Source organism: Cornus florida, unplaced genomic scaffold (genome assembly GCF_030987335.1).
Source record: "Cornus florida cultivar Cherokee Brave unplaced genomic scaffold, ASM3098733v1 CherokeeBrave_3.0.0_Hap2_Chr11, whole genome shotgun sequence".
In the NCBI taxonomy this organism is placed as follows: Eukaryota; Viridiplantae; Streptophyta; class Magnoliopsida; order Cornales; family Cornaceae; genus Cornus; species Cornus florida.
The window spans coordinates 71,126,680-71,153,907 of NW_026775581.1; the positions used below are offsets into that span (position 1 = coordinate 71,126,680).

The following is a 27,228-nucleotide window of genomic DNA, read 5'->3' on the forward strand; positions in this document are numbered from 1 at the left end:
TCAAGCCAAAGAAGAGACATCAGAGGCTTATGCCAAACGTGTTAAAGACTGGGACAGTAACAATCACAAGATCATCACATGGCTACGCAACACATCCAATTCTTCCATTGGTATGGAATTTGGGAGTTACGAGATAGCCAAGGAGATCTGGGACATGTTTGTTTCTCGCTACTCTGGTTCTGATGGGGCTCGCCAATTTCAATTAATGGTTCAACTTTTTACTCTTAAACAAGAATCAAGTCAGTGAATTAATGAATTCTTCTCTCAGATGAAATGCTTATGGGATCAATTAGCTCTCTCCGAACCGATTTGGGAATATTCTTCTGAAGTAAAGAAATTTCTCGTGTATCGCAACCAGATTCGACTTTATCAGTTTCTGATGATTTTGAATCAGTACGTAGTCAGCTTCTCCATCACTCACCTCTTCCATCACTTGATCAAGCTCTCAATGAACTTATTTGAGAAGAGACACGCTTACAAACTCATCGTTCTCAGAATCTTATCACTGTTTTAGCCACACCATCTTCTGCTCCTCAAATAGTGCCATCTCAGTCAGCACCAGCTCGTCCTGCCTCATTTTTTCGACAAAATGGACTCAACAATACCAATCAGTCTAGTTCTACTGGACGCAACAAAAATAATCGATCTGGCTCTCAGCAATCCAACAACAAAAAGGATCGTTCAGGTTTTTACTGTATTTTTTGTCGACTTTCAGGGCATAACGTTGACTTTTGTCTTACTCGTGCTCGACTCTCCATTACAGCTGTGGCGAACACTAAATATCTGTTGATGTGTGTCAGTTTATAATCGCTCACAATAGCACGAATCTTTGTAGTATAGTACTATATAGAGGGTGTCGATCCCACAGGGAGAGGAGTTTCTTTGCTTTGTTCTTAACTAATATATTGGTTTACAGATAATTGGTTGAATTGATTAATTGGTTAGTTGTTACAAACATAAAATAAAATAAAATTAAATTAAACTAAAGTGATCAGAGAGAGAAAGAGAGAGGTCTTAGGGCTTTGACTTCACTGCAATCTTCATACTATGGCTAACTATTTCAACTCTGGGGATTTAACAAATTATATTTCAAATGAATTAAACTCAATAACATTCGTTCAATTCGAGTTTTGAAGAAGGATATTTTATAAATTGTAGTTAACTATGACCTATCTGCGGTTAGCATGGACTATCCACTTACCTACTTTAACTACCTTTGTAAACAGTCCATCTTTCCTAAGCATAGACTATGAAAATATTCATTTATAAAACACATTGGAACACCATTACATGATATCTATTCTTATGTCCAGCAAGGCTCCGCCAAATACCGTCCAATAAAAATGGATTGAGTATAGTTAATGAACAGTTATATCTAAGATAAGGTAATAACAATTCAGAAACTATTAAAACTTTAAAAGATCCAATTGAGTTGTCTCAATTGCTCATAATCATGTAATCAGAAATATAATATATATTAAAATTATCCCAGAGTTAAAATAATCAAACCATAGTAATCAAATGGGTTACATCAGTGCCCTAAGAGAGGAATTAGTTATTCATGACGATGCAGAATATCATCTGTGTTATTGTCATCTTCATCGTCACGGACGACACTTCTCTTCTCAGGATCTTCACATTCTAAGGTTATGGAAACCCTAAAAGCCACCACCACAATAACAGCCTTCTAAATAATACGAGAATAGGGAACTCCTTTTATCAAGGCATGTGCCTTCTTTTATAGAAGAAAATAAAGGTTTGGTGGGCTTTTAGGTCTTCTGGCTTATCTGGAGTGAGATACGACTTAGAAAAGAATAATCCCACAACTTCAAATATGATCTGTCCTAGAAGGCTCGAGCTTCAAAAGTGGAGCTCGAGCTTTTGGGGCTCAGGCTCGAGCTTTCTTGAATTATTACTCGAGTTTCAAAAAGATGGTGCTCGATCTTCAATTCTGTATTTAGTCAAATTTCTTCAACTATTTTCCGAAGCGTCTTTTCCTTCAACACTTAGAATATTTTGGGATTCTCTTCTTGTAACATTGCTGAATCCAATCTTCATTGGACTCGAGCTTTTAGTTCTGAGCTCGAGCTTTTGGTACTCAAGGCTCGAGCTTTGAAGAACGATGCTCGATCCTTAAAGTCTGGCACAAGGCCCTGGGAGCTTGGTTTTTCTTTAAAATTAACACTTTAAATATCGACACCTCATGCTCGAGCTTGAGGGCCAAGGCTCGAGCCTCTTGACGTAAGGCTCGAGCACCATTGAATAGGGCTCGAAATCTGAAGGTATAAGGCTCGAGCTTTAATGCCTTGTTGATTTTCTTCTTTTTTTTTGCAGGGCTCGAGCCTCAGGTTTTAGGCTCTAGCTTTAGTACTTGAATTCTTACAAACTTCACCATTTAAGCTCTCAATTTGCTTTAAATGACCGACAACGACTTTGTAAGCTTCGATATCAGTCTTTTCATCATAAAGTCCTGGTTTTAACCGTTTCTCTAGGAAATTACCTATAAACACACAATAAGCATAAATCAATCTGATAATGAATAGAAAGTATCACTTTAGGCCTTAACAAACGTATATTTAGGGGTTCGAATATACAATGTTACATGTCTTTTCTCTGTTCGAACTCTTATTGACGTGGTAGCTTCTAGTTATTGGAGACTTTTTCAGATGGATGTTAAGCATGCTTTTCTCAATGGTGATTTACTCTAGGAAGTATACATACAGCCTCCTTTAGGTTTTTCTCATCATTCTAATAAGGTGTGCAGACTTCGACGTGCCTTGTATGGTCTCAAACAGGCATCACGAGCTTGGTTTGCCAAATTTTGTCAGATTATCTCTCGCTTTGGCTACTCTATTAGTCCATATGACTCTGCCTTATTTTTTTGACACACCAATCGAGGTATCATTCTCTTTTTACTTTATATTGATGATATGATCATTATTGGCGATGATTTGATGGGAATTTAGGAGCTCAAACAGTTTCTCAATCGTCAGTTCAAGATGAAAGATCTTGGACCTCTCAGTTATTTTCTTGGTCTTGAGATAACTACATCTACAGATGGTTACTATCTTACTTAGGTGAAATACTTATCCGATCTTCTCTCGAAATCAGGTCTCACTGACAGTAAGATTGTTGATACCCCCCTTGAGTGCAATACAAGACTTAATCTACATGATGGGGAATCTCTTCGAGATGATACTTTGTATCGCCAATTGGTCGGTAGTCTAGTTTATCTCACTGTCGATCACTTGTCCCAATATCTCTCATGTCGTCCACATAGTTAGTGAATTCATGACTGCCCCTCGGTCCACTCATTTTGCTGCTGTTTATCGCATCCTTCGTTATCTCAAATGCATTATGTTTTATGGACTGCATTTTTCTTCCCAATCATCGCTTATTTTTCATACCTATTCAGATGCAAACTGGGCAGGAGATCTTACAGATCGTCGTTCCACCATAGGCTATTGTTTCTTTCTTGGTGATTCACTTATCTCTTGGCGAAGCAAGAAACAGACTGTGGTTACACGATTTAGCACAGAAGCTGGATCATATCCATTATATGCACCAGTATGGGACGGTGGCATATTAGGGATGGATTAGATCAAAACATATTCATACATACGGAATGGATTAACTAAAACAGTTAAATCCTACATAGATGCATGTCCTGTCAACTAAAACAGTTGAACGACATATCAGATGTTTGTTTTATTTTTATTTTTCTATATTAGGAAGAATTTATATATATATTTATGGTACCGTGATATGAGCTTAAGTCTCAAGATCATGGTTTGGGTGTGTATATCGCAAGGGATGAGTCACTAGATATTGCTGATGTTCCCTGATAGGTATAGGGTACATGCACACCGTAATGTGTGAGTTACATGTTACCTTCTATTCAGGCTGAACTACACGATAGCCTAGTAAACGTCCTATAGTGTGTATTTATATCTATATGGACTATTTTAGTTATTACCGAGCTATCTAGGATGTATCTTCGTATCGGGTTTATGTATGAATTGTAATAGGATGGAACTTGCATGTGGGCCTAACCTACTCTTATTTTTAGGTGTTCGTCAGTACCAGGCTTAAAGCTTGATCGTGATGAAGGAGATACAGTCATTCACTCTTCCGACTATATAGGATTTCCTTTCTTATTTTAGTTTTGGATTTTGGTTCTGTAATTTATTGTTCATTTGGGATTATTAGGGGTTCACTGGATGGATTCCCGAATTGTACGGATTGGAAGATTAAATTATATAATTCTATAATGTTTTTGGAGGATTTTCGTATTTAGAATTCTTTTTCAGCTTATTATTTTATTTTTAATTCTTTTGTATTCTTGCTTGTTTACATATTGATTGTCTGATATTCCTCGGATCTGTGCTTAGACTTGATCACCCGTGACCCTAGAATTGAGGGGTATCACAGTTATTTTATTCGTCATCATCTTCTTCAGAAGACCTTACAATTGCGGTCCATCACTTCAGATGACCCGATCGCTGATATCTTCACCAAATCGCTTCCGTCATGCCTCTTTCAAGATCTCATTTCCAAACTCAAGCTGGTTTTATATAATCCACCTTGATTTTGAGGGGGGCTGTTAGAATATATTATTACTATATTGTATACTATATTCTAACCTTATATAGAATTACCTCATATAGGTTTATCTTGTATAGGATTACCATATATATAGTTACCATATACATATATGGTTTACTTGTTCATCACACATAACCCCTCATATGTAAACCCCTATTATATACATCTTATTTCACATCAACAAAATATACACAGTTCTCTCTTTTATATTTAATAGTCCAAATTGGTTTCGTAAAAGAATATGTAAAGAATAGATGGTCATGGGACTCCTCAATCATTTGGCAAAGGCGGTAGAGCCTTGATTTAGAGAATGATTGCATGCATCAACAATCATAAGTGGAGAGGCGTCTTTGAACTGCAAGCCAGAGTGTAAATTTGCACCGCGGAATGGAGAAGGAATTCCAGACTAACTGATGCCATTCTTCAGGCTGAAAGTGTGGGGCAAGCCATTCCACTGTATGGCTGAGCGAGAACTTTCCTGTAGGAGAGGGGATCCAGACATTGGTGTCCGAGGATTGGGATGGTGGGTCAATAAGCCGTAGATCAGGAAAATGATGAAGCATGGCTGGAGGGAAATCCCAATTGTTATTGTTTGTGAGGGATAACAGCTTCTGTTTAGGGGGTATAGGTGAGTCCTTTATGAAATCCATTGATGCCCGGAAGGCCAGGTCCATCCTAAAGCCAATTATCCTCACAAAAGAAGGTTTGTGCACCATTACCCATTTTCTTCTTAATCATGGACCTAGCTGCACCCCTAAGTTGCAGCAAATTACTACGTAAATCCAATGTGCTCAAACTGAAATAAAATATCAATTACATCAATTATCCCAAGACATCAAAGGATACCACTTGCATATGCTTTCAAATACGCATCAAATTACACACACACATGTAAAAAATAAAAAAAACAGAGATGAGATAAAAGATCAAAAATTAGCTGCTTAGTTACCACAAGTATCATTCCTCTTTACAGCTGCTTAATGATCCTGCAACTATAATTCCTCTATACAGCTACTTAATGATCCTGCAAGTATCAGTCCTCTATATGTGCAACCTGCAAAAAAAAGGAAAAAGAAAAGATTGAAAATAATAACTATATATATATATATATATATATATATATATATATATATATTCCAAGTTATAAAAGGTTGATAAATGACTCATAACATTAGTTTTTTTTTTTTCCTAGTTGGTACTTACATACACATGCCTTCACAGAGGTTCGAACTTCAGACCACCCTTTAGAAAGTACGGGTCTGAAGTGTTCAACTACTCTTAGTGTTTTTATTTTTATTTTTTTTAGGTAAATTAAATGTTCAAAGTGTTGATCATGTAAAAGCATGCCAAAATATGTATAATATCATTGTAAATCCTAAGTTTTTTCAAGGTCCTTAATTTATCGTATTCTAATGGAGTATTATGTTTTCTATTTATTTAAAATTATTTAATACATGTTTTCATAGTTTATCAATAGAATTGATAAATTGTGGAAAGAAACTAAAAATGATTAATTTTAATTTTAGAATAATTTTACTTCGTCTGAGTAGCTGCTTGCGAATTTGGCAAAAAGTAACCAAATTATTTGATTCTTGTTTCCTTTTTAATAAATTATCTAGTTCTGTCATTTTCTTTTTAACGATATTTAATGGCATAGAAAAAAAATGCAAGTTTCTTAAAAAAAAGAAAAGAAAAGTTAATTAACTAATTGAGTTTATAATTTTTTGCTCCCAGAGAACAGTTGAACACTTGTTGTGCGTGTGTGTGTGTGTATATATATATATGTGTGTGTGTGTGTGTGTATACAATACTATAATGTGCTCCCCTCAAAAAAAATTCTGGCTCTATCCCTGCTAGTGTTTCATGAAGTATTAGACTTCAGGTTTGAATCTCTGGGTAAACAATTTTCATGGGGGTACCTACACGGGTTAAGTTGTAGTCCGGCTAAGTTTGAACTTGCCCACTCTTATTCAATGCATGTGACTTGTGGGGTATTGCGTGTGTTCAAGGTGGATTAGTCTTACTTGTAAAGGTGTGTTGGAATACCTCCTCTGTTGTTAAAAAAAAAAAAAAATTCTAAAATATTCATTTCTGAACTCTAACCAAACCGAGTTGGCTTGTTGCAACTTTGCAAAATTCCGGATTAGTCTCTCCAAATGTGTGGGATACCTCCTCCGCTGTGAAAAAAAAAAAAAACAAAAACTTCTAAAATTTTCATTTTCTTGACTCTAACCAAATCGAGCTGGCTTGTTGCAATTTTGAAAAATCCCTATATATGCATCATAATAATACGTAATATATATATATAAATATAAGTTTAAGAACCACTTCAAGCAGTTCAGGGTGCATGCTAGAATTAGATCCATACATCCAAACTTATATTCCTGAATCGTTAAGGTCCGAAGGAAATGAATAGAGAATTTGTAAGCATGTGATAAGGCCTAAACCAAATGAATAATGCCTTTTTTTTTTCCTCTCCCGGAAATTAAAAGCAACTGTTCAATAAATTTTATTCAAACCACATATAATGAATGCTTTGGGGAAAAAAAAATAGTGAAAGATTCTGAAATGGCTTGTCACTCAAAAAAAAAAAAAAAAAAGAAGTAGTTAAGTTTGAAACAATTTTATCATTCAATTTAACAAAAAATTCATGTAATGGAATGTGAATGTCTCACTTTGCATAAGTTTATCCTCAAAAATTAAGAAATTGCAAATGCAAGCTTAAAATTTCATTCGACTTAGGCCCTATACGGCAATTGCTTTTGCTTAGCGTGTTTTTTTTTTTTTTTTTTTTTTTTTCGGGTTACCATTTGAATAGTATGAATTTTTTTTGAAAAAAAACAAAAACCGGAAGCACTAAATTGGTTTTTTCGTATTGTAGAGAAAAACAATATATATAAAAAATAACTCTTAAATTATTTTTTTAATTAACCATTTTATTTTTCAAGCATGCAACACATTTTTAGAGGATATATTTTCATGTTTTGACTGTCAAATTTTTTACAACAAATATAACATTATCAAACATGTTTTGAAATAGTATTGAATACACTTTTTTTTTCACATAAATCACCTAGAGGCAAAGATAATACGCACAAACCATGTGTATTGAACAAGACGGAACAAGTTTATGACTAAACTTAATTATAACTTAACCGCGTGAGCACTCCACAACAAATATTTATCTATTATCTAAAAGTTCCAACTTGAGAAATGATATTCTACAGGGACAAGGATACAAGTCCACACCCGCTGGGCCAACCTATGGGGTTTGTGTCCTTACGTTGATGGCAGCTTAGAGTGTGTAACCCACGCTGTCCATAGCGCGTGACTTATTAAATTTTCTTTACTATTGAAATCAATATACACTACTTAGGTCATGACGCAAGAGAGCAAGCCGAGAGGAGAGAGAGAACCGCCCACTCGCCTTTATCTCTCTCTCCCTTCTCGCTTGCACACACTAAAACCCTCTTTCTCTCTCTACTTTCCCTCCTTTTCTCTTCAATTTCCCCTCATTTTCTAGGGTTTTTTTCTTCTACTTTTGTTCCATACAATCGCCTTAAAATGAGTAATAGCAACAAAGATCAATTCGACATGTCCGATCTCGGCGCCTCCCTCCTCACCGACACCGCCGGTAATCCTGAGCCTAAACTTCCGTATCTCTTATATATATATATATATAATAGTGTGTAAAGTTATAATCTTTTGCTGTTTAATCTTGTCCATAGCTCTCAGTGCGGAGGATCGTGATGGTCTAGTTAATGCCCTAAAAGTGAGTTACTTTCATTATCTATCAGTGTGTTTTTTCAGTTTATCTGATTGACGATATAGATTTTAGGGTTCTATTTTGTTTTGCCCTTTTTTATGTTCTATTTGGGGCTTTTGTAGAATAAGCTTCAGAATCTGGCTGGGCATCACTCGGATGTTCTCGAGAGTCTGACACCTATGGTCCGGAAGCGCGTTGAGGTTCTAAGAGAGCTTCAGGTTTGCTTTCGTATCAGTTCATATAATTACGTGAAATGATTATTCTATTACAGTTATGTTGTTTAGTTCTGTATTTACTTATATAAGTATAGTTTTTCATTTCATTTGTTGTGGGTTGCATAAAGTGATGTATGTTACAAAGAATCGGTTAACGTGGGTTTTCTTTTGTGTGCTCTATATTCATATACTTTCTTTCCCCTATTTATACAGTGATTTGCAATATTAGGAAGTGGAAAATCACACAGTAAATGTGTGTCTACTTGGTGCAATTTCCACCCATTTCTGTCTTTCAAAACTTTGTTACTTAAAACGTCGTATATTACGGTTGGATGCTTAAAAGAATGGGACTTATGGTACAGTTTTGATACTTCACTTGATATCCGCCTACGCGTCTGTGCATTATTAGCGTCATGTTAGATTTGCATTTTCATTTTGGCTGCTTGTTTGGGAAGTCCATATTGTTGAAGATTATCTGGTGACATATCAAGGTGCTTCCTTCAACACATTCAAATAATCAGATTCCTTCATTGATTTGTTTTTGGCAATCTTTTCTCTCATGTTTAGCGCTGTAAATGAGCCAAGCGGAGCTTTGGAGTGTTTGGGCTCGGCTCGGGTCAGACAAAGTGATGCTTGAGCCTCGGCTGGCCATGATTGAGCTCGGCTCGTCTATGCTCGAATGAGCTCAGCTCGGCCTGGCTGCTCTTTGTTTTTTTTTTTTTTTGCTACAAAGGCTGCTCGTTATATATACTTTATATATAAATATGTGTGTGTGTGTGTGTGTATATATAACCGATCTTAACTTTGTAGTTTATACCGATCTTTGTTTCATCTTCAAACTTTCACAGTCCTGATTTAATAAGAGAACAGAAGAGTGAGACTAGTAGAGAGAGAAATACGAGTAGATGAGAGAGAGACCAGTTGAGACTTGAGAGAGAGAGAGAGACACTGCTAGATGAGAAAGACGATGCTTTGGCTTGGGGATTTTTCTGTTACTTTGATCGTTGGCTGCTTGGGTCTTTTGCCGTTACTGTAATCGCCGCCTGCTTTGGGCTGTTGCTGCTGTGATCATAGGGTACTTTGGGGAGGCTGTGGTTGGACGAGGTTTTTACTTTTTAGGGTGCAAACTTTATAGTGATTATTCCATTAGGAATTTAGAGTTGAGATGATATGTTTATATAGATGGGGTTCAGACATGGGCTTATTTATAGACTTTGATTTGTTTGGGCTTAATGTATTTTATTTTTTACATGGTTGGTTACATGTATATGGATTGGGTTTGGATGGGCTAAAACAGTTGAGTTAAAAACAAAATGTGGAAGCCCAAACTTATAAATTAAAAAGAAAAAAGGTATTAGGATGTTGTTTAGGTTAAAGTTAATTTTAACTAAACTGGGTCTTGTATATAAGTTGAGTACATGTTCATATATCTATATCTCCATGTTCACAAGCTCATCAACGAGCTTTGTTCACAAACAGTTCACGAACTAACGAACTAACGAGCTGAGTTCGGCATTGTTTGAGATTACCCCGTTTACTAATCGAGCTTGGAAATCTTGTTTGAGCTTGGTTCATTTGTCAAATAAACAAATACGAGCTGAGCTCTTATCGAGCCGAGCTCGAGCTGTTCGTCAAACGTTTGGTTCATTTACAGTCCGAATCATGTTAATTTGTTGAGAATGTCTTGGTGGGTTTTTGTATAAATAAAATGGTATAATTTATTAATCTTGTATTATTAGTACTAGTATAAATATTACTTGTGTATAATTAGTATTAGTGTGAATATTTATTAGGTTATTAGTTATAGATTGGCAAGTGTGGTCCTGTATTAGTAGTGTTATAACATTCTTGAAGATAATTTAATGAAAAATTGAGGCACTTCCCTCGACACATTCAGATTTCCCGATTGATGTTGTTGGTGGGAAACCTTTTTCTAGCTTGTTAATTTGTTGAGCAATCGTTGGTTGGATACTGTGGTCAATATTGTCGATTGTGATGGTACTTTCGACAGAATGCAAGTTGGATAGTATTTTTCTAGAAAACCTTCCGTGAATTGTTGAATATAGGAACCTTTTATCAGTAGTATGATCTAATTACTTAATTAATGGTAGGCAAACTTCATCCTCAATCGGACATGGAAGTTCATTTTCCTGTTTGGCCTCCTAGCCTTCCAATGAAATTGCTATCAAGTATTGGAATGACTTTAATTGAGCGAGCAAGGGGAACACTTGGATCAAGCTTCCATATTTGGGTGGGTCAGCCTGTGTAGTTCATGAGCGGTTTTAGGTTAAATTAAATAAACTTCTAGGGTTTTGGGTTTTCTGTTATCCTGCATGAGGTAAGAACTCAAAAGAAGTTTCATAGTCAGGTAATCAAAGTTGCAACATGGCTGCTTCTTTGGTGTATTCAGGGAAAACTTTTCTGCAAGCTATGCACTTGATTGCATAATCATTAATATGTTGACCTTTCTCTGAGGACTTGTGATTAAACCATTAATCTAAGAGCTTTAGGGAGGCAAATCATATGATCTGAATCAAGAATATGAAGTGAACTTATTAAAAGACATCAGGTTTTCCTTCAATTACCTTTTGGTTGTTAGGGGTTCCTATATTAGGATTTTCAGACTACAAAAGTAAAAATAATGTCCGGTCGGTTGCTCTAAATTAATTAGAGGGGCTTTACAAGGATAGAGGTTTCTCTAAATTGGAGACTTGCCATAAATTATTCAAAACCTGCATGCAACATACCATATTAATTTATGCATCCCTTTTTTCGAGTCTATCTCATTTCATAGCATGTAATTGTGTCCATATTCCTGGTATCTTGTGATCTTTACGAATCCATCTCATTTCATAGCATGCAATTGTGTCCAGATTCCTGGCATCTTGAGATCTGTACTCTTTTGATTATGATTTCAAGATAGTAGAGTGGATTTCTGTTAATAGAAAAAGGCATGTGTCTAGAAAGGTACATAGTTTATTTTTTTTCTTGATATTCCAGTGGATCACTGTAGCACCACATATTGGGAAATGGAAAAGGCTTAGGCAAAGTGGTATGGCATTAACAGTGATGTTGAACTGAAAACATGGTTCACTGTCATTCTTTTTTTTTTTTTTTTGATAAGTAAGATTTTATTAAAAACGCCCAAAAAGGGAGCGAAGCCCAAAGAAACAAAAGGAACAAAAGGGCCAAAGGGCACCTTAGACCTTCTGAGAGGCCAAAACACAAAGTTTAGTGATCCAAAACAATTTTCTATTTCCTCTAGGTTTTTTCTTTTGTAAGATCCATTAAAAATAATGAAATGAATTCTAACATGACAGAATTCTTTGGATTAAGATCAAGAATAAGGCCATAGATCACATGTTGTAGCTTTACTGTATGCGATGCACTTGTTACGTGTCACGTATAATGTTCCTAGAAATAGATAGAAAAGTTTTGCAGTCTAATTATATTATATTTAATAAATAAGTTAAATTCTAATAGAAAGTACCCTTGCATTTGCAAGTCTGATGTCAAAGTGTTGCTGAAAGTGAGTTGATTCGTTTTGTGTTTGCTGAATTGTAGTGCTGTGTCGTAGCCTGACATGTTCTTAATTTGCAGAGCCAACATGATGAGCTAGAGGCAAAATTTTTTGAGGAAAGAGCAGCACTTGAAGCTAAATACCAGAAGCTTTATGAGCCAATGTACACAAAGGTATGGAGTTTATTAGGTGTTTTGACTTGCATATGGAAGCACAGCATTTCTATTGTTATTATTTTTCTATATCTGTTGCAAATTTTTGATGGGTGAAATATTAGAAATGAAATTGTCGATTTTAACAACTAACCGCCCCTAACATTTCTTGCCCTCAAAAAAAAAAAAATTTTTTTTTGCAAGGGTAGCACGACTGTCCCTTTTTTTGTTTAACCTGATCATTTTGTTGGACTCATTGCAGAGATATGAGATTGTGACTGGTGTTGTGGAAGTTGAAGGAGTTCCAAGTGAAGCTAATATGGGCCAAGAAGAGGATAAAGCCACAGAAGGTAACCTAATGTGCAAATTTCCTGAATTCTTCTGCGCGCACCTGTTGTAAAAATATTTGATATATCAATCTGAAGCTTGTATTGGACTGAATATATAATGCAGGGAAAGGTGTGCCTGACTTCTGGCTTACTGCCATGAAGACTAATGAAGTATTGGCTGAGGAGGTAGGAAAAATATAAAACCGTTATTATTGTTTCTTATTTCTTTGTTATCATCTGAATTGATTATGATGTGTTGCTACTTGGTTAGATCTCAGAGCGTGATGAAGAGGCTCTCAAATATCTAAGAGATATCAAGTGGTGTAGAATTGACGATCCAAAGGGCTTTAAGCTTGAGTTTTTCTTTGACACTAATCCCTTTTTCAAGAACTCTGTTCTGACAAAAACATATCACATGATTGATGAAGATGAACCTATCTTAGAGAAAGCAATAGGGTAACTTGCTAATTTTTGGGACATTAGTAACTTGCTATTTTCTTATATAGCTCCTTCTTTACCAAGTTCACATTATATTGGGTACTTTGCAGAACGGAGATTGAATGGCATCCAGGTAAATGCTTGACACAGAAGATCCTAAAGAAAAAGCCAAAGAAGGGGTCGAAGAATGCCAAACCTATCACTAAGACTGAAAATTGTGAAAGTTTTTTCAATTTCTTCAACCCTCCGGAGGTTCCTGAGGATGAGGAGGATATTGATGAAGATACTGTAAGTTCAATGACTATATGTGCCAAAATACCAATCAAATCCATTGGATTATGAGCTGATTTTCTATCAAATTTCTACTTTATGTTTTAACAGGCCGAAGAACTTCAGAATCAAATGGAACAAGACTATGATGTTGGGTGAGTCACATTACTTTTTGAGTTGTTGATATTATCCTAAAAATTTGCAAAAAAATTATATGGCATGACCAAAAAAATTGGCCAAAAATGTTGGGAAGATTACACTCAGAATTTGTGCAAAAAAATTGGCAGTAGTGACATGACCAAAAATGTAATTGGAAAATTGGGAAGATTTGTTTTCTTGGAAACCCAAAAGATAGATTGTATATGTACTATATAGCATGATTGAGATGCTTTTATGTGCTATGATGAGAAGCAAGGTGACTCACTATCGTTGCACTTTATGCAGTTCTACCATTCGGGACAAAATTATTCCTCACGCTGTGTCGTGGTTTACGGGGGAGGCTGCTCAGGGGGATGAGTTTGAAGATATGGAAGAAGATGATGAAGATGGCGATGATGATGAAGACGAAGAAGATGAAGATGACGAGGAAGACGAAGACGAAGATGAAGAGGAAGGCAAGAGCAAGAGCAAGAGCAAGAGGAAGGTAAAGATTCAAAATTAAATATGCACATATATATAAATCCAAACCCTATCACTCTATTCATCTAAATTTTAGATTTTTAATTTTTGAAGATGCTAATACATTTCTTTCTTTCTTTCTTTCCTTCCTTCCTGGTAATTTGGTTGATATATTCTTGCAGTCATCTGGACCAAAGGTGAGATAATAACCTTGTTGTGTTTTTTTTACGTTGTAAGAAATGTAAATAAGCGTCTTAGCAGGCTTGTGCTTTACACTGTTAAATGCAGAAGATAAGCGGATCACTAGGTGGGGAAGGTCCGCAGGGTGAGCGTCCCCCAGAGTGCAAGCAACAGTAGCATTATATTGCAGAATAGGGCATATGGAGGAGGTGGTGCGGTGCTGGTGTCCATGGTTTTTTTTTTTTTCTTAGTGTTCTGCATCTTCGATTTTCTCCGAGTCTATTAAATTGCCATCATTGTCTCTTTTTAGGGAGAGGACGTGTTCAGTTTGTTGGGGTCTCAGTTTTTCTGGTTTGCCAGGGGGAATTTTAAAGAAATCATTCAACTATTTATGTTGCTTTTGTTCTTAATGATGATCATGTGGTATTATTAGGATTTCAAATGAATGAATTTAGGTTGATTATGTAAGAATTATAGTTTGATGGATTTGAGAGGAGTGCCTATTTTACTTTAATTCATTTTTCATCACAAGCAGCAAAATTTGATCAAGTCAATGAATAAATATATTGAAAAGGAACAATAAAGAGAAACAAGAATTGTCATAAATCAGTGGAGAAAAAAATCTTCATTGGTATACATCTCGGTCTAACTTATGTGTAGGCGCTTCTTTGTTTCAATTGATTTGAGCTCTCTTCATGCTCCGGGGACTCAATCTTGAGATTTTTACACAGAGTTCCATTGTTGAAAGCATAAAGATGGGCCCCATTATCAATAGTAAATGTTGGATAAACCCTAGCAGTGATGCAAGCTTTTCCCTCCAAACCAAAGCTTTCAACAATGGAGTTATCGATCTGCAGAAAAACACAAGATATAATGGTGAAAAAGATTGCTCAAAGGAGGAGGAATGCAGACTTAAGCAGGTGCACCTATGTATAGGAAATTGTCCCCAAGCCAAAAATTATTGTGGCCCTAGTTATGCTGGCAATGTCATTTGTATGTAAATGTATCATCTCGATTTATATCCCACCAGTAAGGGTGGGGACAATAGGGGCCATTTGCTTGGTGCTGTGTTACAAATGTAGGATCAACAATGTAAAAATCTAGTTCAAGTCCTAGGGCATCCGCCAAGATTATCTATCCACTTTTTAGTGACAATTTCTCATGAAAAGGGTCCACGTCCACAAAAGCTCCATAAAGTGGTTTTGTCATAATCAAGATGTAATGAAGACCTGTTCAAATGCAATTTCTAAATCTGCCTGTAAAAGTTCAAAACTTGTACTTCATGATCACTGCCAACACATTTGTGTCCAAATGAACAAATACAAACTGGTGAAATCTATAATGACGCCATAACCAAAATCTCACCTGTGTGGCTGTGACCCCAGAAACTTCCTGATTCTCCATTGAGAACTGTGCTTGGTGAGTCAACTCAGTTTGTACGTAGCGTTTGGATCTCTTCAATTGGCCATTGAACCAATTGTTTTCCAGATCTATGCAGCCAAATTTTCCTGGGAAATGACTGCAAAATGAAATTCAGGTGAACATTTTTGTAACTACTCCTAGAGTGACTCAGAGTTGACTCCACGCTCACACATTTTACAAATTGCTCAATAAACCCCTCACCTTCCCTTTGGGAGAGAATGGGTAATACCATTTGGCTTATGGCCCAGGTCCAGAAAAATATTAATATCTTAATATTTTGAACAAGTTTAAATCTAGTCCCTGAATAGGATTCATTGAAATACCCAATTAACGGTTATAACTAAATTAACTGCAGCCATTAGCCCTGATGAAATGATTTCCACTTTTCAAATGAGAGGTCAAGAGTTCAAGCTCTGTTAGAGACAATAAAATAGCCTAAATGAAATGATCTCTACTTCCCAAAGTGGAAGTCTGAGAGTTTAATCTTTGTTAGAGACAATATTGTAGATGTGTGTGCATTTGCTTGAACGTTCGAAAAGAAATTACCTAAATTCTAGACTATCCCTTCATGACATTAAATGGTATCATTCGTCGATTCACTAATAACAAGGCAATATTGTAGATGTGTGTGCATTTGCTTGCATGTTCGAAAAGAAATTACCTGAATTCCAAAATATCCCTTCATGACATTAATGATATCATTCGTCGATTCGCTGAACCATCCCCACAATATCTTCCGGTTCTCAACATTGTCGAAGAGTATCTTCGAGGCATAGATGCGTCGATTCGCTGAACCATCCCCACAATATCTTCCGGTTCTTAGCATTGTCGAAGAGTATCTTTGAGGCATAGAATTTCCCATAATCATAGCTTAATTCCGAGGCATTCATCACGGAATAAGGCCAATTTATGACATAATTTGCAAATTAGTTTGGGGTAGTTTTGCAACATATCCAATTTATAATTATTTTCGGTGAAGTATAAAATTGCAATTATAATCTAATTAATAAGTAAAAAATGGTAAAAAAGTATTTTCATTTTTACAAATTCCACCTTATTTTAAATATACAAATGAGATTTAATGTGAAATCCAAACCAATTATTATTATTTTTTAATTTCAAATCCTAAAAAAAGTTTGGTTCCAAACAAAATTAGGCCAACTTATGGAAATTCAATATTACTTTTTATTTTTATTTTTATTTTTTATCTTTCTAAAATTCAATATTACCGATGGTATCAAAAAGTAAATAAAAGTGAGAGAGCCTTGCACAACCATTTGGCCCATACTGTGTACAGACAAAAGTAAATGGCCATAACCTTCTTCGTCAAGGCCAATTACGCTCACCATCTATCCACTGCGATTATTCTCAGTTCACCACCGAAATTTGCTGTCTCGACGGCCATGGCAATGTGCTCAAGCTTTTGCCCTCGTGTATCAAAGCACTTCAGAGGCATACCCATCTCTTCATTCCCGTCAAAACCACCATTTTCTGTTTCTATCAAGGCTTTCTCTTCTCAAACTACTAATTCTACAATCAAAGGTATTCTGTTTTTATTCTTTACTGGGTATTTCTTTTTTCCTTTTAGTTTTTGTAATACTATTCATAGAAATTCAATTTTCCTAATTTCTTACTTCTTAGTATCAAGTCTATCCTATACTGCCCACAATTTTATTATTTTATTTATTATTTTTTTTGTGCTGTGTTCATGGGCTTCGATAATTCATTGTAATTTTCAGGATTGGGAATGTTGCTAAGCATAGTTGGGTGGTGGTGTTATCATTATTATTTTTTCTTCCCACCCAGAATGTTGAAATGTAATTGAAAAAACTCGAGCAAAATCGTGCGGGCTCAGGTCCAAAGCGGACAATATCACACCATGTGGTGGAGTGGGTCGTTATAAATGGTATCAGAGCCTGACCCAGCCGGATGTGTGCCGACAGAGACGTCGGGCCTCTAAGGGGGGTGGATTGTGATGACCTTGTGGGCGGATGCGCCGTGGGCGGGTGTGAGAGACATTGTCAGGCTACCACACTGGCGAGCTACGGGTGCACAGTCCCACATCGTCTGGGTAGAGGAAAGGTGAAGTGCTTATATGTAAGCGTGTCACCTCCAATTGGTACGAGGCCTTTTGGGGTGAAACCCAAGAGCAAAACCGTGCGAGCTCAGGCTCAAAGCGGACAATATCATACCAGAATCCAAAAACACAAAACGGTGGAGTGGGTCGTTACAGTATCAGCCTCTTACCTCCCAAAGGGATTAGAAAGTTATTTGAATTACTTCACTGGCTTCAATTGGGGTAATTTAGATGTTCCATATATATTTGATGGCTCCATTGTTTTTTGCATTCAAATGGATGTATAGATATAATGAATTGGCCATTGGGCCATGAGAGATAATGGGAATTATCATTGCAGTTGATGGTATAGTATCATTTTCAGGACTTTCAGAAAATGACCCATTTCACTATCTTCCGGGATAACTGTTAACTTCTTATTATAAGCATTATTCAATATGTTGGAAATAAGAAATTATCATGAAATGCATGTGGGGTGCTCAAAATAAATCAATAAAATCTTAGGTTCTCTACGCAAACCCTTGTTATTATCTATTTACTTACATGGATGGGGGTGGGGGTGTGAATTTCCACTAGAAGCATTTCAAGTTGTTGCAATTTGATAGGTACCTTGTCAAAGGTGTTTATGCTATAGTAAAAAAGAGTAGGTCTTAAACATTTTACTAATACCTAGAACTTGGAAATGTGAAAAGGAAAACTATCTAATGGAAAAAAAAAATCCAGATGAATATGGTTGGACTTGTTCTTATGAGATACTATAAAGGTTAGCCAGAAAACTCCAAAATTGATGGGTTGGGGATGCTAAATACCTGCCTACCGCATGGTGATTGAGTTAGAGAATGGATTTCTTCTCTTATCATGTGTAGATAGTGATAGTAAATAGTATGAAAGGAGTTTTGTGTGTTTTAGAATGCCAAAGTGACTTCTTGCTAAACCAACGTCCAAAAAAAAGGACAGCTTATGGAGATAAATCTCTGAATCAAATTAAGTTTGGAAATCTTATCAACTTCCGTAAACCTTAACAAGCTTTAAGCCTCATTAAACTTGACTCGTTGTTTTGTCATGAACATTGCAAATTGTGTAGGTTTGAAATCCATAATGGCTGAGGTATAAATCATATTGGTCAATGCGACTTCATATAATAATGGATTTCAGTTATAGCAAAAGGAAGAAAAAAAGAAGAAAGAAGATTAATTGCCTTCATTAAGGATTAATTATTGTGTCAAAGCTAGGTATATTTGAATAACTAGCATTGTAATAATTTCATAGAGAAATCCCAACTTGGTTTTGTGTTCTTCCCATATTTATTTAAATATCAAATTCTAAATAATGGTCCGCTTATTCTAGAATTATGTAACAAGGAGAGTGGTGGGTTTCTAATCTGCATTTTGCATAGATTTGAATCATTATACATCTCAGAAGTTCCAAAATCAAAATGGTGATGGGGGAACTTTTAAGCAGTGTCTAATGCACATGTAAAACATATTATCTATATTCCTTTTAAATAGACAATATTGATGATTATAATCTATGTTACCTGGACTCGAGTACGTGTGTCGGGTGAGGATTTGCAATCAAGTAAAGACATAATAAAATTTCAAACACGTCGCATGGACACTACTAAATATTCATATTAGTTACTATTTTTAATTTATCTTATAGAGTAAAATAATTTCTTTATGACACATAGTGTTTAATATAGGAATTTCACTCATTTTGAAACAATAATATGATCAAATTGAATCAATGGATTTTTTAGGTGCCTGTTGAACCAAAAGTGTCAGACACATATCCTATACACATGTTTAAGTACTGTGTGTCTGAAACGGGTATTTCACATGCTTTTGAAGAATCCGTACAACATAGGTCATAATGCTATGGACACTTTAGAGGTAGCAACAGTAGGAAAGGCATTGTGCTAACAGTAACACTAAGGCGCCAAGGTCTCGAAGAGCCCAAGCACAAGGTGCAACATAAGGTGTGGGCTTGATTGAAGTAAGGCGCATGCGCAGCAGAAGTGAATATTAAATATAAGTACAGGAACATGCGCATAAATCCTTTCGGTATGCATTTGCATTAACTGAATCAAATACTAAAATTGTGCAACAACAAAAAGCAATAATCATATATTAAACATATATTATATTATGATGAAAGTCAAGAATGAAGCATGGGAAACAATTAGTGCAAGTAGTCACATAAGCTCATGAATTCCGTCAAAGATACGTACGATTTAACAATCGATCCATTGAATATTACCAAATTTGATGTAGAGTATGTAGATTCATGCTCATATAATAAACAAAGAAAAAGATATGAATGTAACGATTAAAAATAAGAGGCACGCTTTTTTTGAACCTAGAGTCTTGCTAAAAAGCACAGGTCTTGATTGAAAGGGCCAAGCCTGTAGTATGTTGAGCCGCTCTAGCTGAGAGTTGATGAGCTTGGGGCTTTTTTGGAGTCTAGGCACACCTTTAACAACTATGAGTAGTAGCAGGATGCAATATTCTATAAACAGGGTTAGTGGTTAGGCAACAGTAGTTGTGGGGTTGCTGGTGATGGTGGTGGTTACTGTTTTTGTTAGTTAATAATTGACAGCCAACGAGGTTGAAGTTATGCATTGGTAATGTTGGTGGTAGGGATACTTGGCAACCAAAGAGGTCGAGGTTGTCTAGTGGTGAAGTGGTGGTTGGAGTGTTAATAATGGCAAATGAAGTGGTGAAGTGATGTTTGTAGTTAGAGGTGGTAGAGATGGCAACACATTTTCTATAAGAGTAAAATAAACACTAGCGCTTTGTTCTGATTTTATTCCTTTTTTTTAATTTTATTGTTTTATTTTTCGCAACAACAACAACCAAATAGAAGGGAACTAAAAGAAAACTTAGGGTCTATAAAAAAAAGGATTTGTCACTGTGATCTTGTAAACCTCTTGGGTTTCAAATTATTATAATATGAGGGCTTTTACATTTATTTGATCAACTCATTTGGTGAATATAAAGTGTTTTATTGACTCAAATGATATTTCTTCCAACCGAGTTTTAGTTTGTCTTTGCAGCAGATGAAAAGCCAGCACATGTTGGTTTTCTAGGACTTGGAATTATGGGCTCTCCAATGGCACAAAATCTTTTAAAAGCTGGGTATGACTAGATTCCTTTACTTGATTTGAGCTAGAGCATTGCAAAACTGGTTAAGAGGTTATCAGGAGCGCAAGGTTGATTTCTGTTGATAACAAATAATCCAAAATTCAACATACCAAATCTGTATTTTTCTTCTGACTGTTAGAATGTATTCTTTTGAATTGTCCTGCAGTTCTACATGTTTTCTGGCAAATTCTTTTTACATGTTCTTAGGATTGTTATTCAATTATCCTAGCGGAGGTGGTAACATTGTCAAATTATTGTTTGATGCTTCAAGGAAAATTCAAAGCACATGTGCACCTAAGATTCTTTAGAACCATCAAAATATGCTTTCACAACTCGGCTGAATGTATTGTTGGGATTTTAATTCCTTCTTTTGCATGTTGTAGATGTGATGTGACTGTTTGGAATAGGACAAAGAGCAAATGTGATCCTCTCATCTCCTTGGGTGCAAAGTAAGTTTTTGATGTACTAGCTACATAAATGTGTTTTTGTGATGCTCCATATTTTTGTTAGATTAAGCCTATGATGGAGCAACATCTTGGTAGTTGCAACAAGCTCTTCTCTTGATTATCATAATTGGATCATGAAACACTGCACATGCCATATCATTGTATTGCTCACATCGAGATGGTCCCACTTAGCTCATAATATACTAAAATGAGATCACACATTTTTCTTTGATGGATCAGATTGGTCAAACTTAGTCCACAGTTGCATTCATACCTTGTTATTTGTGCAAGATGAGATCTAAAAATAGCGGTCATGCTTACTTGAGGTCTCTTTCTCATAGCATTTGCCTTTTTGTTATATCTTGGAACATCTTTAATTGGAATGTCACGTTATTTGCATATGAATTTTAGCTTATTACTGTGTTACAGCCCTTTTCTATTTATAACAAGTGATATATATATTTTTAAAATGAAAAATTACTTAGAAAAAATATTGAAGAAGACAAATTAGATATATTTTGTGTGAACATGCACGTTTATGAAATAGGACCAGATCCTAGCTCTACCGCTGGTTTCATACACCAACACCTTGCTAAACTGCTAGCTAGCTTTCAAGAATTGAAATGAAGAGGCACCAATATATCACTGGACCATTAGCCTTGTGCTTTAAGCATGCTTGCAAAATATGTACTCTCTTTTGGTACATTCTATCTCATTTATTAATTATTTTAATAATTCTTTGTTTCTTTTATTTATTTATTTATTTTAATGGTTAGGGTTGAGGGTGTGATGCCGTGGCCTGAATTTTGTTTCGGCCCAGGTCACAACCCGAAAAATTGGATTTGACCCGTTTTCTCTTGTGGGTTGTGGACCTGGTTATAGAACTCTCTTGTAGCCCAGTATACAAGGGTGTTTAAGATTTGGGGGTGTGTTGAAGAGAGAACACTGATAGCCGCATTTGGAGAGTGTTAGAGAGAGAGAGGGTCTTTTAATCTCCTGGTTTTCACATAGTGAAATCTTTCGCCGGATCTTTATCTTGGATCCCATTCCGAACCATGTAAATCTTTGTGTTCTTTGAGTGTGGTGTGCTTACTTTTCTGTCGATTTTTTGATTGTGTTCTTGGTTCGCAGTAATTTTCACAACAGAGGGTGGATTGTTTGAGAGTTCTTCGGTGGGTTACAAATACAAACTTTATACCAAAGGTTTAGAAATGAAACTTGGACATCTCTTCCAGTAACTCAAAACCAACAAAGCTAAATCTTGATGGTAGCAATATTATGCACCCACAGAATAAGGAAAACAGACAATGAGTGAAATGTTATATCACCATTATTTTCTACTTTCCACAAGAGACAGGTCAACAAATATACTGTACATTTAATGGTGTATGTGTTTTCTGATCCCCTGATACTAATTTCCTGCTCTGATATACTCTCAGTTAGTGATTCAATGATTGTTTTCAGATGCATATTACTTGTATGTATTTTGAAGGTTCCATAATCTGAAACTTTGTTTGGAAGTGTCATCATATTCAATAGAGATACATCAAAGGCTCCTTGCTCTTTCACTGGGTAAAGATCAGTGTTATTCTGACCGGGAGAGACTGTGTTGAAGTTCCTAGGAAGACTTGTACTTAGGTACTGGTGTGACTTTAGGACAACCGACCAAGCTGTTAGCATCTTCATATCCAGGACTCTCTAATGCTCATGTTTCATATATACTTTTTTCTTGCCATCATAGGATGTATGAAAAATGCCATTCTTTTTTTCCTTTGTCATGTTGAACTTTATCTACAAGGGAACTAGCTGTGTGCCGATTTTTGGTCCGTATCCATACCTTTGGAAAACATTAACTGTGAAAATTCTCACTTTATATGTATAGTTTTCTTTCATGCAGATATAGGTCAACCCCTGAGGAAGTGGCTGCATCTTGTGATGTCACATTTGCCATGCTTGCTGATCCCGAAAGTGCTGTGAGTATGTTTCATTAAGTATATTAGCCTCCCAGTTCTATTAGTGATGGCTAGTTATTACTTTTTAACAGGTTGAGGTTGCTTGTGGGGAACATGGAGCTGCAAATGGCATGAGTCCAGGAAAAGGGTACTTCTTTAACTTTCTCACGAGAAGGATTTTTTTGATAATAACCTATGATTCATCTATCACCTTTCTTTTGCACCATGCCATAATCTCTTTATAAGAATTTCTCTGATTTGATCTGACATTTTTTTGGTGACTGTTAGAATAGTTTATTTTCAATTTGCTTAATTATTAGCGTGCCATTTTTAAAATTCATTATTATTATTAATTTTTGGGAAAAAAATAGGCCTCCCGTGCTTTTGTACTGAATGTCTGATGGATCTAAAATCTAAATTAGTGGTTATAGAAGAAATATCCTCAAGAAAGTATAGATGGAGCATGACCACAGACTAACTTCTACAAATAAAGGATGAGGAGTCACGGACACGTCAAGGACATATTAATTTTAAAAATTCTATTTTATATATAAATGCATTTTAAAAGGAAAAATATGTAGATTTGATAGATTCTTTCTAAAAAATATGTAGATATAATTAACTTATTTACAATTTCTGTATTCAAACGTGTCAGTTGCATACTTGACTTGTTTTGGCCATATCTTCTGTAAGACTTGAATGTGCAGGCTATGCCCAACATGTTTCTAAGAGTGTTGGTGGTGATGTGTCTAACATGGTGTTGGAAACGAACACAGCCCTCCTAAGAGGTGTCCTTGCTTCGGAGGAAACTATAGTCAAATTACTTCTATTTGCAGTTTTTAATTTTATAATTCATGAAACTATTCATAGGAGGAACACTTTAATCTGGGGAAAATCAAAACAATCGTGCTTGCTATATTCACAACTGCAATAATATGAGAAAGAAAAATAATTTGAGAGATATGCGCCATTTACAGGCCATCAGAATTCCTTTTTCCCATCATTAGGAGGCATTTCTTTTGAAGATGCTTGCAGATACACCATCGTTCTCTATAACATAAACAAAAATTATTTTGATTTAAAAAAAATCGTTCCAGATGAACTTCACATGCGTTTATTCTCTATGAAATTTTCTATGACCAATTTGCCAATTATTCTGCATAATCATGGAACTTTCAATTCTATGCTCTATGCTTGCTGATTCATAATTTCATCGATCATTATAGCTCCTTACAAATCACTACAATTGTAGATATCAATACATGTGTATATATAAAGATGTGCATGTGTATATATCTCGTGGAATTTTCCTTCAATTCACCCATATATCTCTCTCTTTGGTGTAAATCATTTGCCTTTCCCCAAATGTGACACGTGGCTTGTCTGTTCTTTCTTTGTATGGATGTTTGCAGGTATGTGGATGTTTCCACAGTTGATGGTGAGACCTCTAAAATGATTGGTAGACATGTCAAGGCTACTGGAGCACTATTCTTGGAGGCGAGTTACTTCAGTGTTTTTTTTCCCTCCCTAGTCATCTTTATTTAGCATTCAGAGTTCATACTGTATTGTTTTCTTTTCCTTTTTGGTGAATACTTTATTCAATTTTAGAAATTTCCCACCATTATAATACACCTAAGTTGTGCGTTCTTTCGTCAATTGAATGATGACCATATGTAAGGAAATTTCAATTTAGCTTTGTTTCTTTTCTAGTAGGCTCCAGTTTCAGGCTCCAAAAAGCCAGCAGAAGACGGACAGCTGATATTTCTTACTGCTGGTACGCAACGTTCTTTTTATTGGTTATCTATGGATTTCTTTAGTCGCACTTTTTCTTCCATTTTTCACATATTAACCTTCTTTTTCCATCCAAAATCTGTGTTGCTTGACACAGTAAACGAGACTTTATATAACTGAAGCTATGGCTGCAATATTTCAGGTGACAGATCTCTATATGACACAGTTGGTCCACTCTTGGATGTAATGGGAAAGGTATTTCTTCCTGTAACTTTTTGCTTCCTTAACGACCATTTCTTATTTCTTATTCTTAATTTTGTTTTATCCTCACTGTAATTTCAGTCAAGATTTTACCTTGGGGATGTTGGAAATGGAGCTGCAATGAAGCTTGTTGTTAACATGATCATGGGAAGGTTATGCAACTTTCTCTCTAGATAATTCATGTTGTTTTTATGCCTTCTTTGAGTAATTTGATTATTAATGGTTTTTTCGTTGTCTTTTAAAAATTTGCAGTATGATGGCATCTTTTTCTGAAGGATTACTTCTTAGTGAGAAAGTGGGACTGGACCCAAGTGTACTGGTAGAGGTAGTCCCTAGTTCAAGACAGATCTTATTAAACATTAAGTTCTATGTGGTCATTCACAGATCCCATGTGAATTATATCAGTTGTTGTTGTTGTTTGTTCCATTAATTCAATAATGCATGAGGAGAATGGGATGTTAGAGAATTTAACACTACTAAGGAGTACTAGGGCTTGTTTGGTCCAGTTCTTTGGAAACACAAAATGGTTTGAACAACTTTAAAAGAAAGTGTCTAGAATTAGGCTTTTTTTTGGCTCGGTTGAAACTATCAACCAAGTTACCAAACAAATTTTCAATCTGTTCTCTATTTTTCAGGAAACTCTTAGCCACTTGGGGGTGGGGGTGTTGATGCAGGAGTAGAATGAAAGCAGAGGATGACAGACGAAGGGGGTGAGAAGGGAGAGTGAATAGATAGGAGACAGAGGGGTTGAAAAAAGCAAGAATAGAAAAGGGAAGAAGAAGAGCAGAGAGAAATCTTAAGATCAATATACCCAAAAACTGACTGACTAGTTCTGTTAGATGCAGCCTTTTATAGGCAAACCCTAAAAGAAAAATAAATTGAACTACCCAATAAATACTAAAAATATCTAGTAACCACTAAAATGAAAATACTAAAATATCCCTAATAAATGTCCTTGTGCCTACGCTTGACGAAGATGCGAAACCCCTCGCGATCTCCATCCTGGGCGGGGCGGGGAATAATTCCCCTAGAAAATGTTACTCATAATTTTTCCAGTTTTTTTTTTTTGGTAAATGTCTTTTTATGTTTGTAGAGTTTAAATGTTTATGTATGCTCGCCCATGCGCGTGTGTGTGGGTGTGAGAGAGAGAGTACATAAATCATGTTGTAGAAGAAATAAATTTATACCCTTGAAAAGTGGAAAGAAAGTAAAGTTTTAGGTTGATTTTTATTTCTGAAGGGAACTGGCTATGGGAAAGTTTTATTGTTGTACTAATCACGCAAAAAACTTTTGATTTAGTCAATGTGGTGAGAACATTTAAGATGCAATTCATGAGGTGCTACTTCATTTAAACATTATAGTGGATTTCCCCGTAGATTTAAGCATTTTGTTTGGAAGTGTTTACCATTGGTTTCAATATGATAAGGCTTGAATTCTTTGTTCTGAAGAAACAAATTTGATGAGGAGTCATAATTTATAAGTGATGTGAGGTCCGTACCAAATTTTGCACCCTGGTGATTTTGCAGGTAGTCTCACAAGGTGCCATAAGTGCACCAATGTTCTCAATGAAAGGTCCATCTATGGTTCAATCCCTGTACCCTACTGCTTTTCCCTTAAAACATCAACAAAAGGTTCGTATCATACATGGATTGCCAACAATATTTAGATCTACAGGTATTCTCACAGTGAGTTGATTTTTTTGGCAGGACCTGCGGCTTGCTCTGGGACTAGCCGAATCTGTGTCCCAATCTACTCCAATTGCAGCGGCTGCAAATGAACTCTATAAGGTCGCAAAATCTCATGGCCTTAGTGATCAAGACTTCTCAGCAGTAATTGAAGCGCTAAAAGTAAAATTACAACAACAAACGAAACAGTAAAACTTCGATCTTTGATTGTTTATGAAAATTTAATTGCCTTAAGCATGCCAGTTTAGGCAAAAGAGGATTTGTTTGAATGCTTAGGTTTGCCTTTCTCCAATGCAAGTTACACCTTCATTTGTAATCCTAGGGTTCCATTTCTATTGCCTTGTGACTTCTTGCCTGAGACGGTCATTAATGAATATGATGCATACATCTGTATCCCATCTGATCTGTTCATGTTTCC

At 35.8% G+C, this 27,228-nt stretch overlaps 3 protein-coding genes across 7 annotated transcripts; 2 read left to right on the forward strand and 1 right to left on the reverse strand.

Annotated features, from left to right (window-relative positions):
- Positions 1 to 4,928: 4,928 nt before the first annotated feature.
- LOC132281270 (uncharacterized) lies at positions 4,929 to 5,321 on the reverse strand. Its single transcript, XM_059782986.1, has one exon. The coding sequence runs from the start codon at positions 5,319 to 5,321 to the stop codon at positions 4,929 to 4,931; it is 393 nt and encodes a 130-aa protein (XP_059638969.1).
- A 2,671-nt stretch (positions 5,322 to 7,992) lies between these two features.
- LOC132283155 (nucleosome assembly protein 1;4-like) lies at positions 7,993 to 14,564 on the forward strand. 2 transcript variants are annotated; one of them, XM_059785069.1, is made up of 12 exons: positions 7,993 to 8,239; positions 8,334 to 8,377; positions 8,494 to 8,589; positions 12,187 to 12,279; positions 12,521 to 12,608; positions 12,712 to 12,773; positions 12,859 to 13,043; positions 13,136 to 13,313; positions 13,407 to 13,450; positions 13,740 to 13,938; positions 14,096 to 14,110; positions 14,202 to 14,564. In XM_059785069.1, the coding sequence occupies exons 1-12, from the start codon at positions 8,170 to 8,172 to the stop codon at positions 14,268 to 14,270; spliced, it is 1,143 nt and encodes a 380-aa protein (XP_059641052.1). In that variant the 5' UTR covers positions 7,993 to 8,169; the 3' UTR covers positions 14,271 to 14,564. The 2 variants fall into 2 exon arrangements, with proteins under 2 accessions (XP_059641052.1, XP_059641053.1); XM_059785070.1 differs by having other exon boundaries at positions 14,205 to 14,564.
- Positions 14,565 to 16,785: 2,221 nt separating this feature from the next.
- Positions 16,786 to 27,228, forward strand: LOC132283765 (glyoxylate/succinic semialdehyde reductase 2, chloroplastic). Of its 4 annotated transcripts, none has more exons than XM_059785774.1 (12): positions 16,786 to 17,057; positions 20,648 to 20,729; positions 21,119 to 21,184; positions 23,064 to 23,154; positions 23,226 to 23,281; positions 24,546 to 24,630; positions 24,847 to 24,907; positions 25,067 to 25,119; positions 25,207 to 25,277; positions 25,378 to 25,450; positions 26,652 to 26,756; positions 26,832 to 27,228. In XM_059785774.1, exons 1-12 carry the CDS (start codon positions 16,823 to 16,825, stop codon positions 27,000 to 27,002), a joined length of 1,149 nt encoding a protein of 382 aa, XP_059641757.1. In that variant the 5' UTR covers positions 16,786 to 16,822; the 3' UTR covers positions 27,003 to 27,228. The 4 variants fall into 4 exon arrangements, with proteins under 4 accessions (XP_059641757.1, XP_059641759.1, XP_059641758.1 ...); XM_059785776.1 differs by having other exon boundaries at positions 23,079 to 23,154; XM_059785775.1 differs by having other exon boundaries at positions 20,651 to 20,729.

Bases quoted from the DNA above. Each gene is read 5' to 3' on its own strand.
- LOC132281270 (XM_059782986.1), bottom strand. From the start codon at position 5,321: ATGGTGCACAAACCTTCTTTTGTGAGGATAATTGGCTTTAGGATGGAC.
- LOC132283765 (XM_059785774.1), top strand. From the start codon at position 16,823: ATGGCCATAACCTTCTTCGTCAAGGCCAATTACGCTCACCATCTATCC. The intron at 17,058-20,647 runs GTATTCTGTTTT...TTGTCTTTGCAG, and splicing joins TACTAATTCTACAATCAAAG to CAGATGAAAAGCCAGCACAT. The intron at 24,908-25,066 runs GTACGCAACGTT...GCAATATTTCAG, and splicing joins GCTGATATTTCTTACTGCTG to GTGACAGATCTCTATATGAC.
- LOC132283155 (XM_059785069.1), top strand. From the start codon at position 8,170: ATGAGTAATAGCAACAAAGATCAATTCGACATGTCCGATCTCGGCGCC. The intron at 12,609-12,711 runs GTAACCTAATGT...TATATAATGCAG, and splicing joins AGAGGATAAAGCCACAGAAG to GGAAAGGTGTGCCTGACTTC. The intron at 13,451-13,739 runs GTGAGTCACATT...CACTTTATGCAG, and splicing joins GAACAAGACTATGATGTTGG to TTCTACCATTCGGGACAAAA.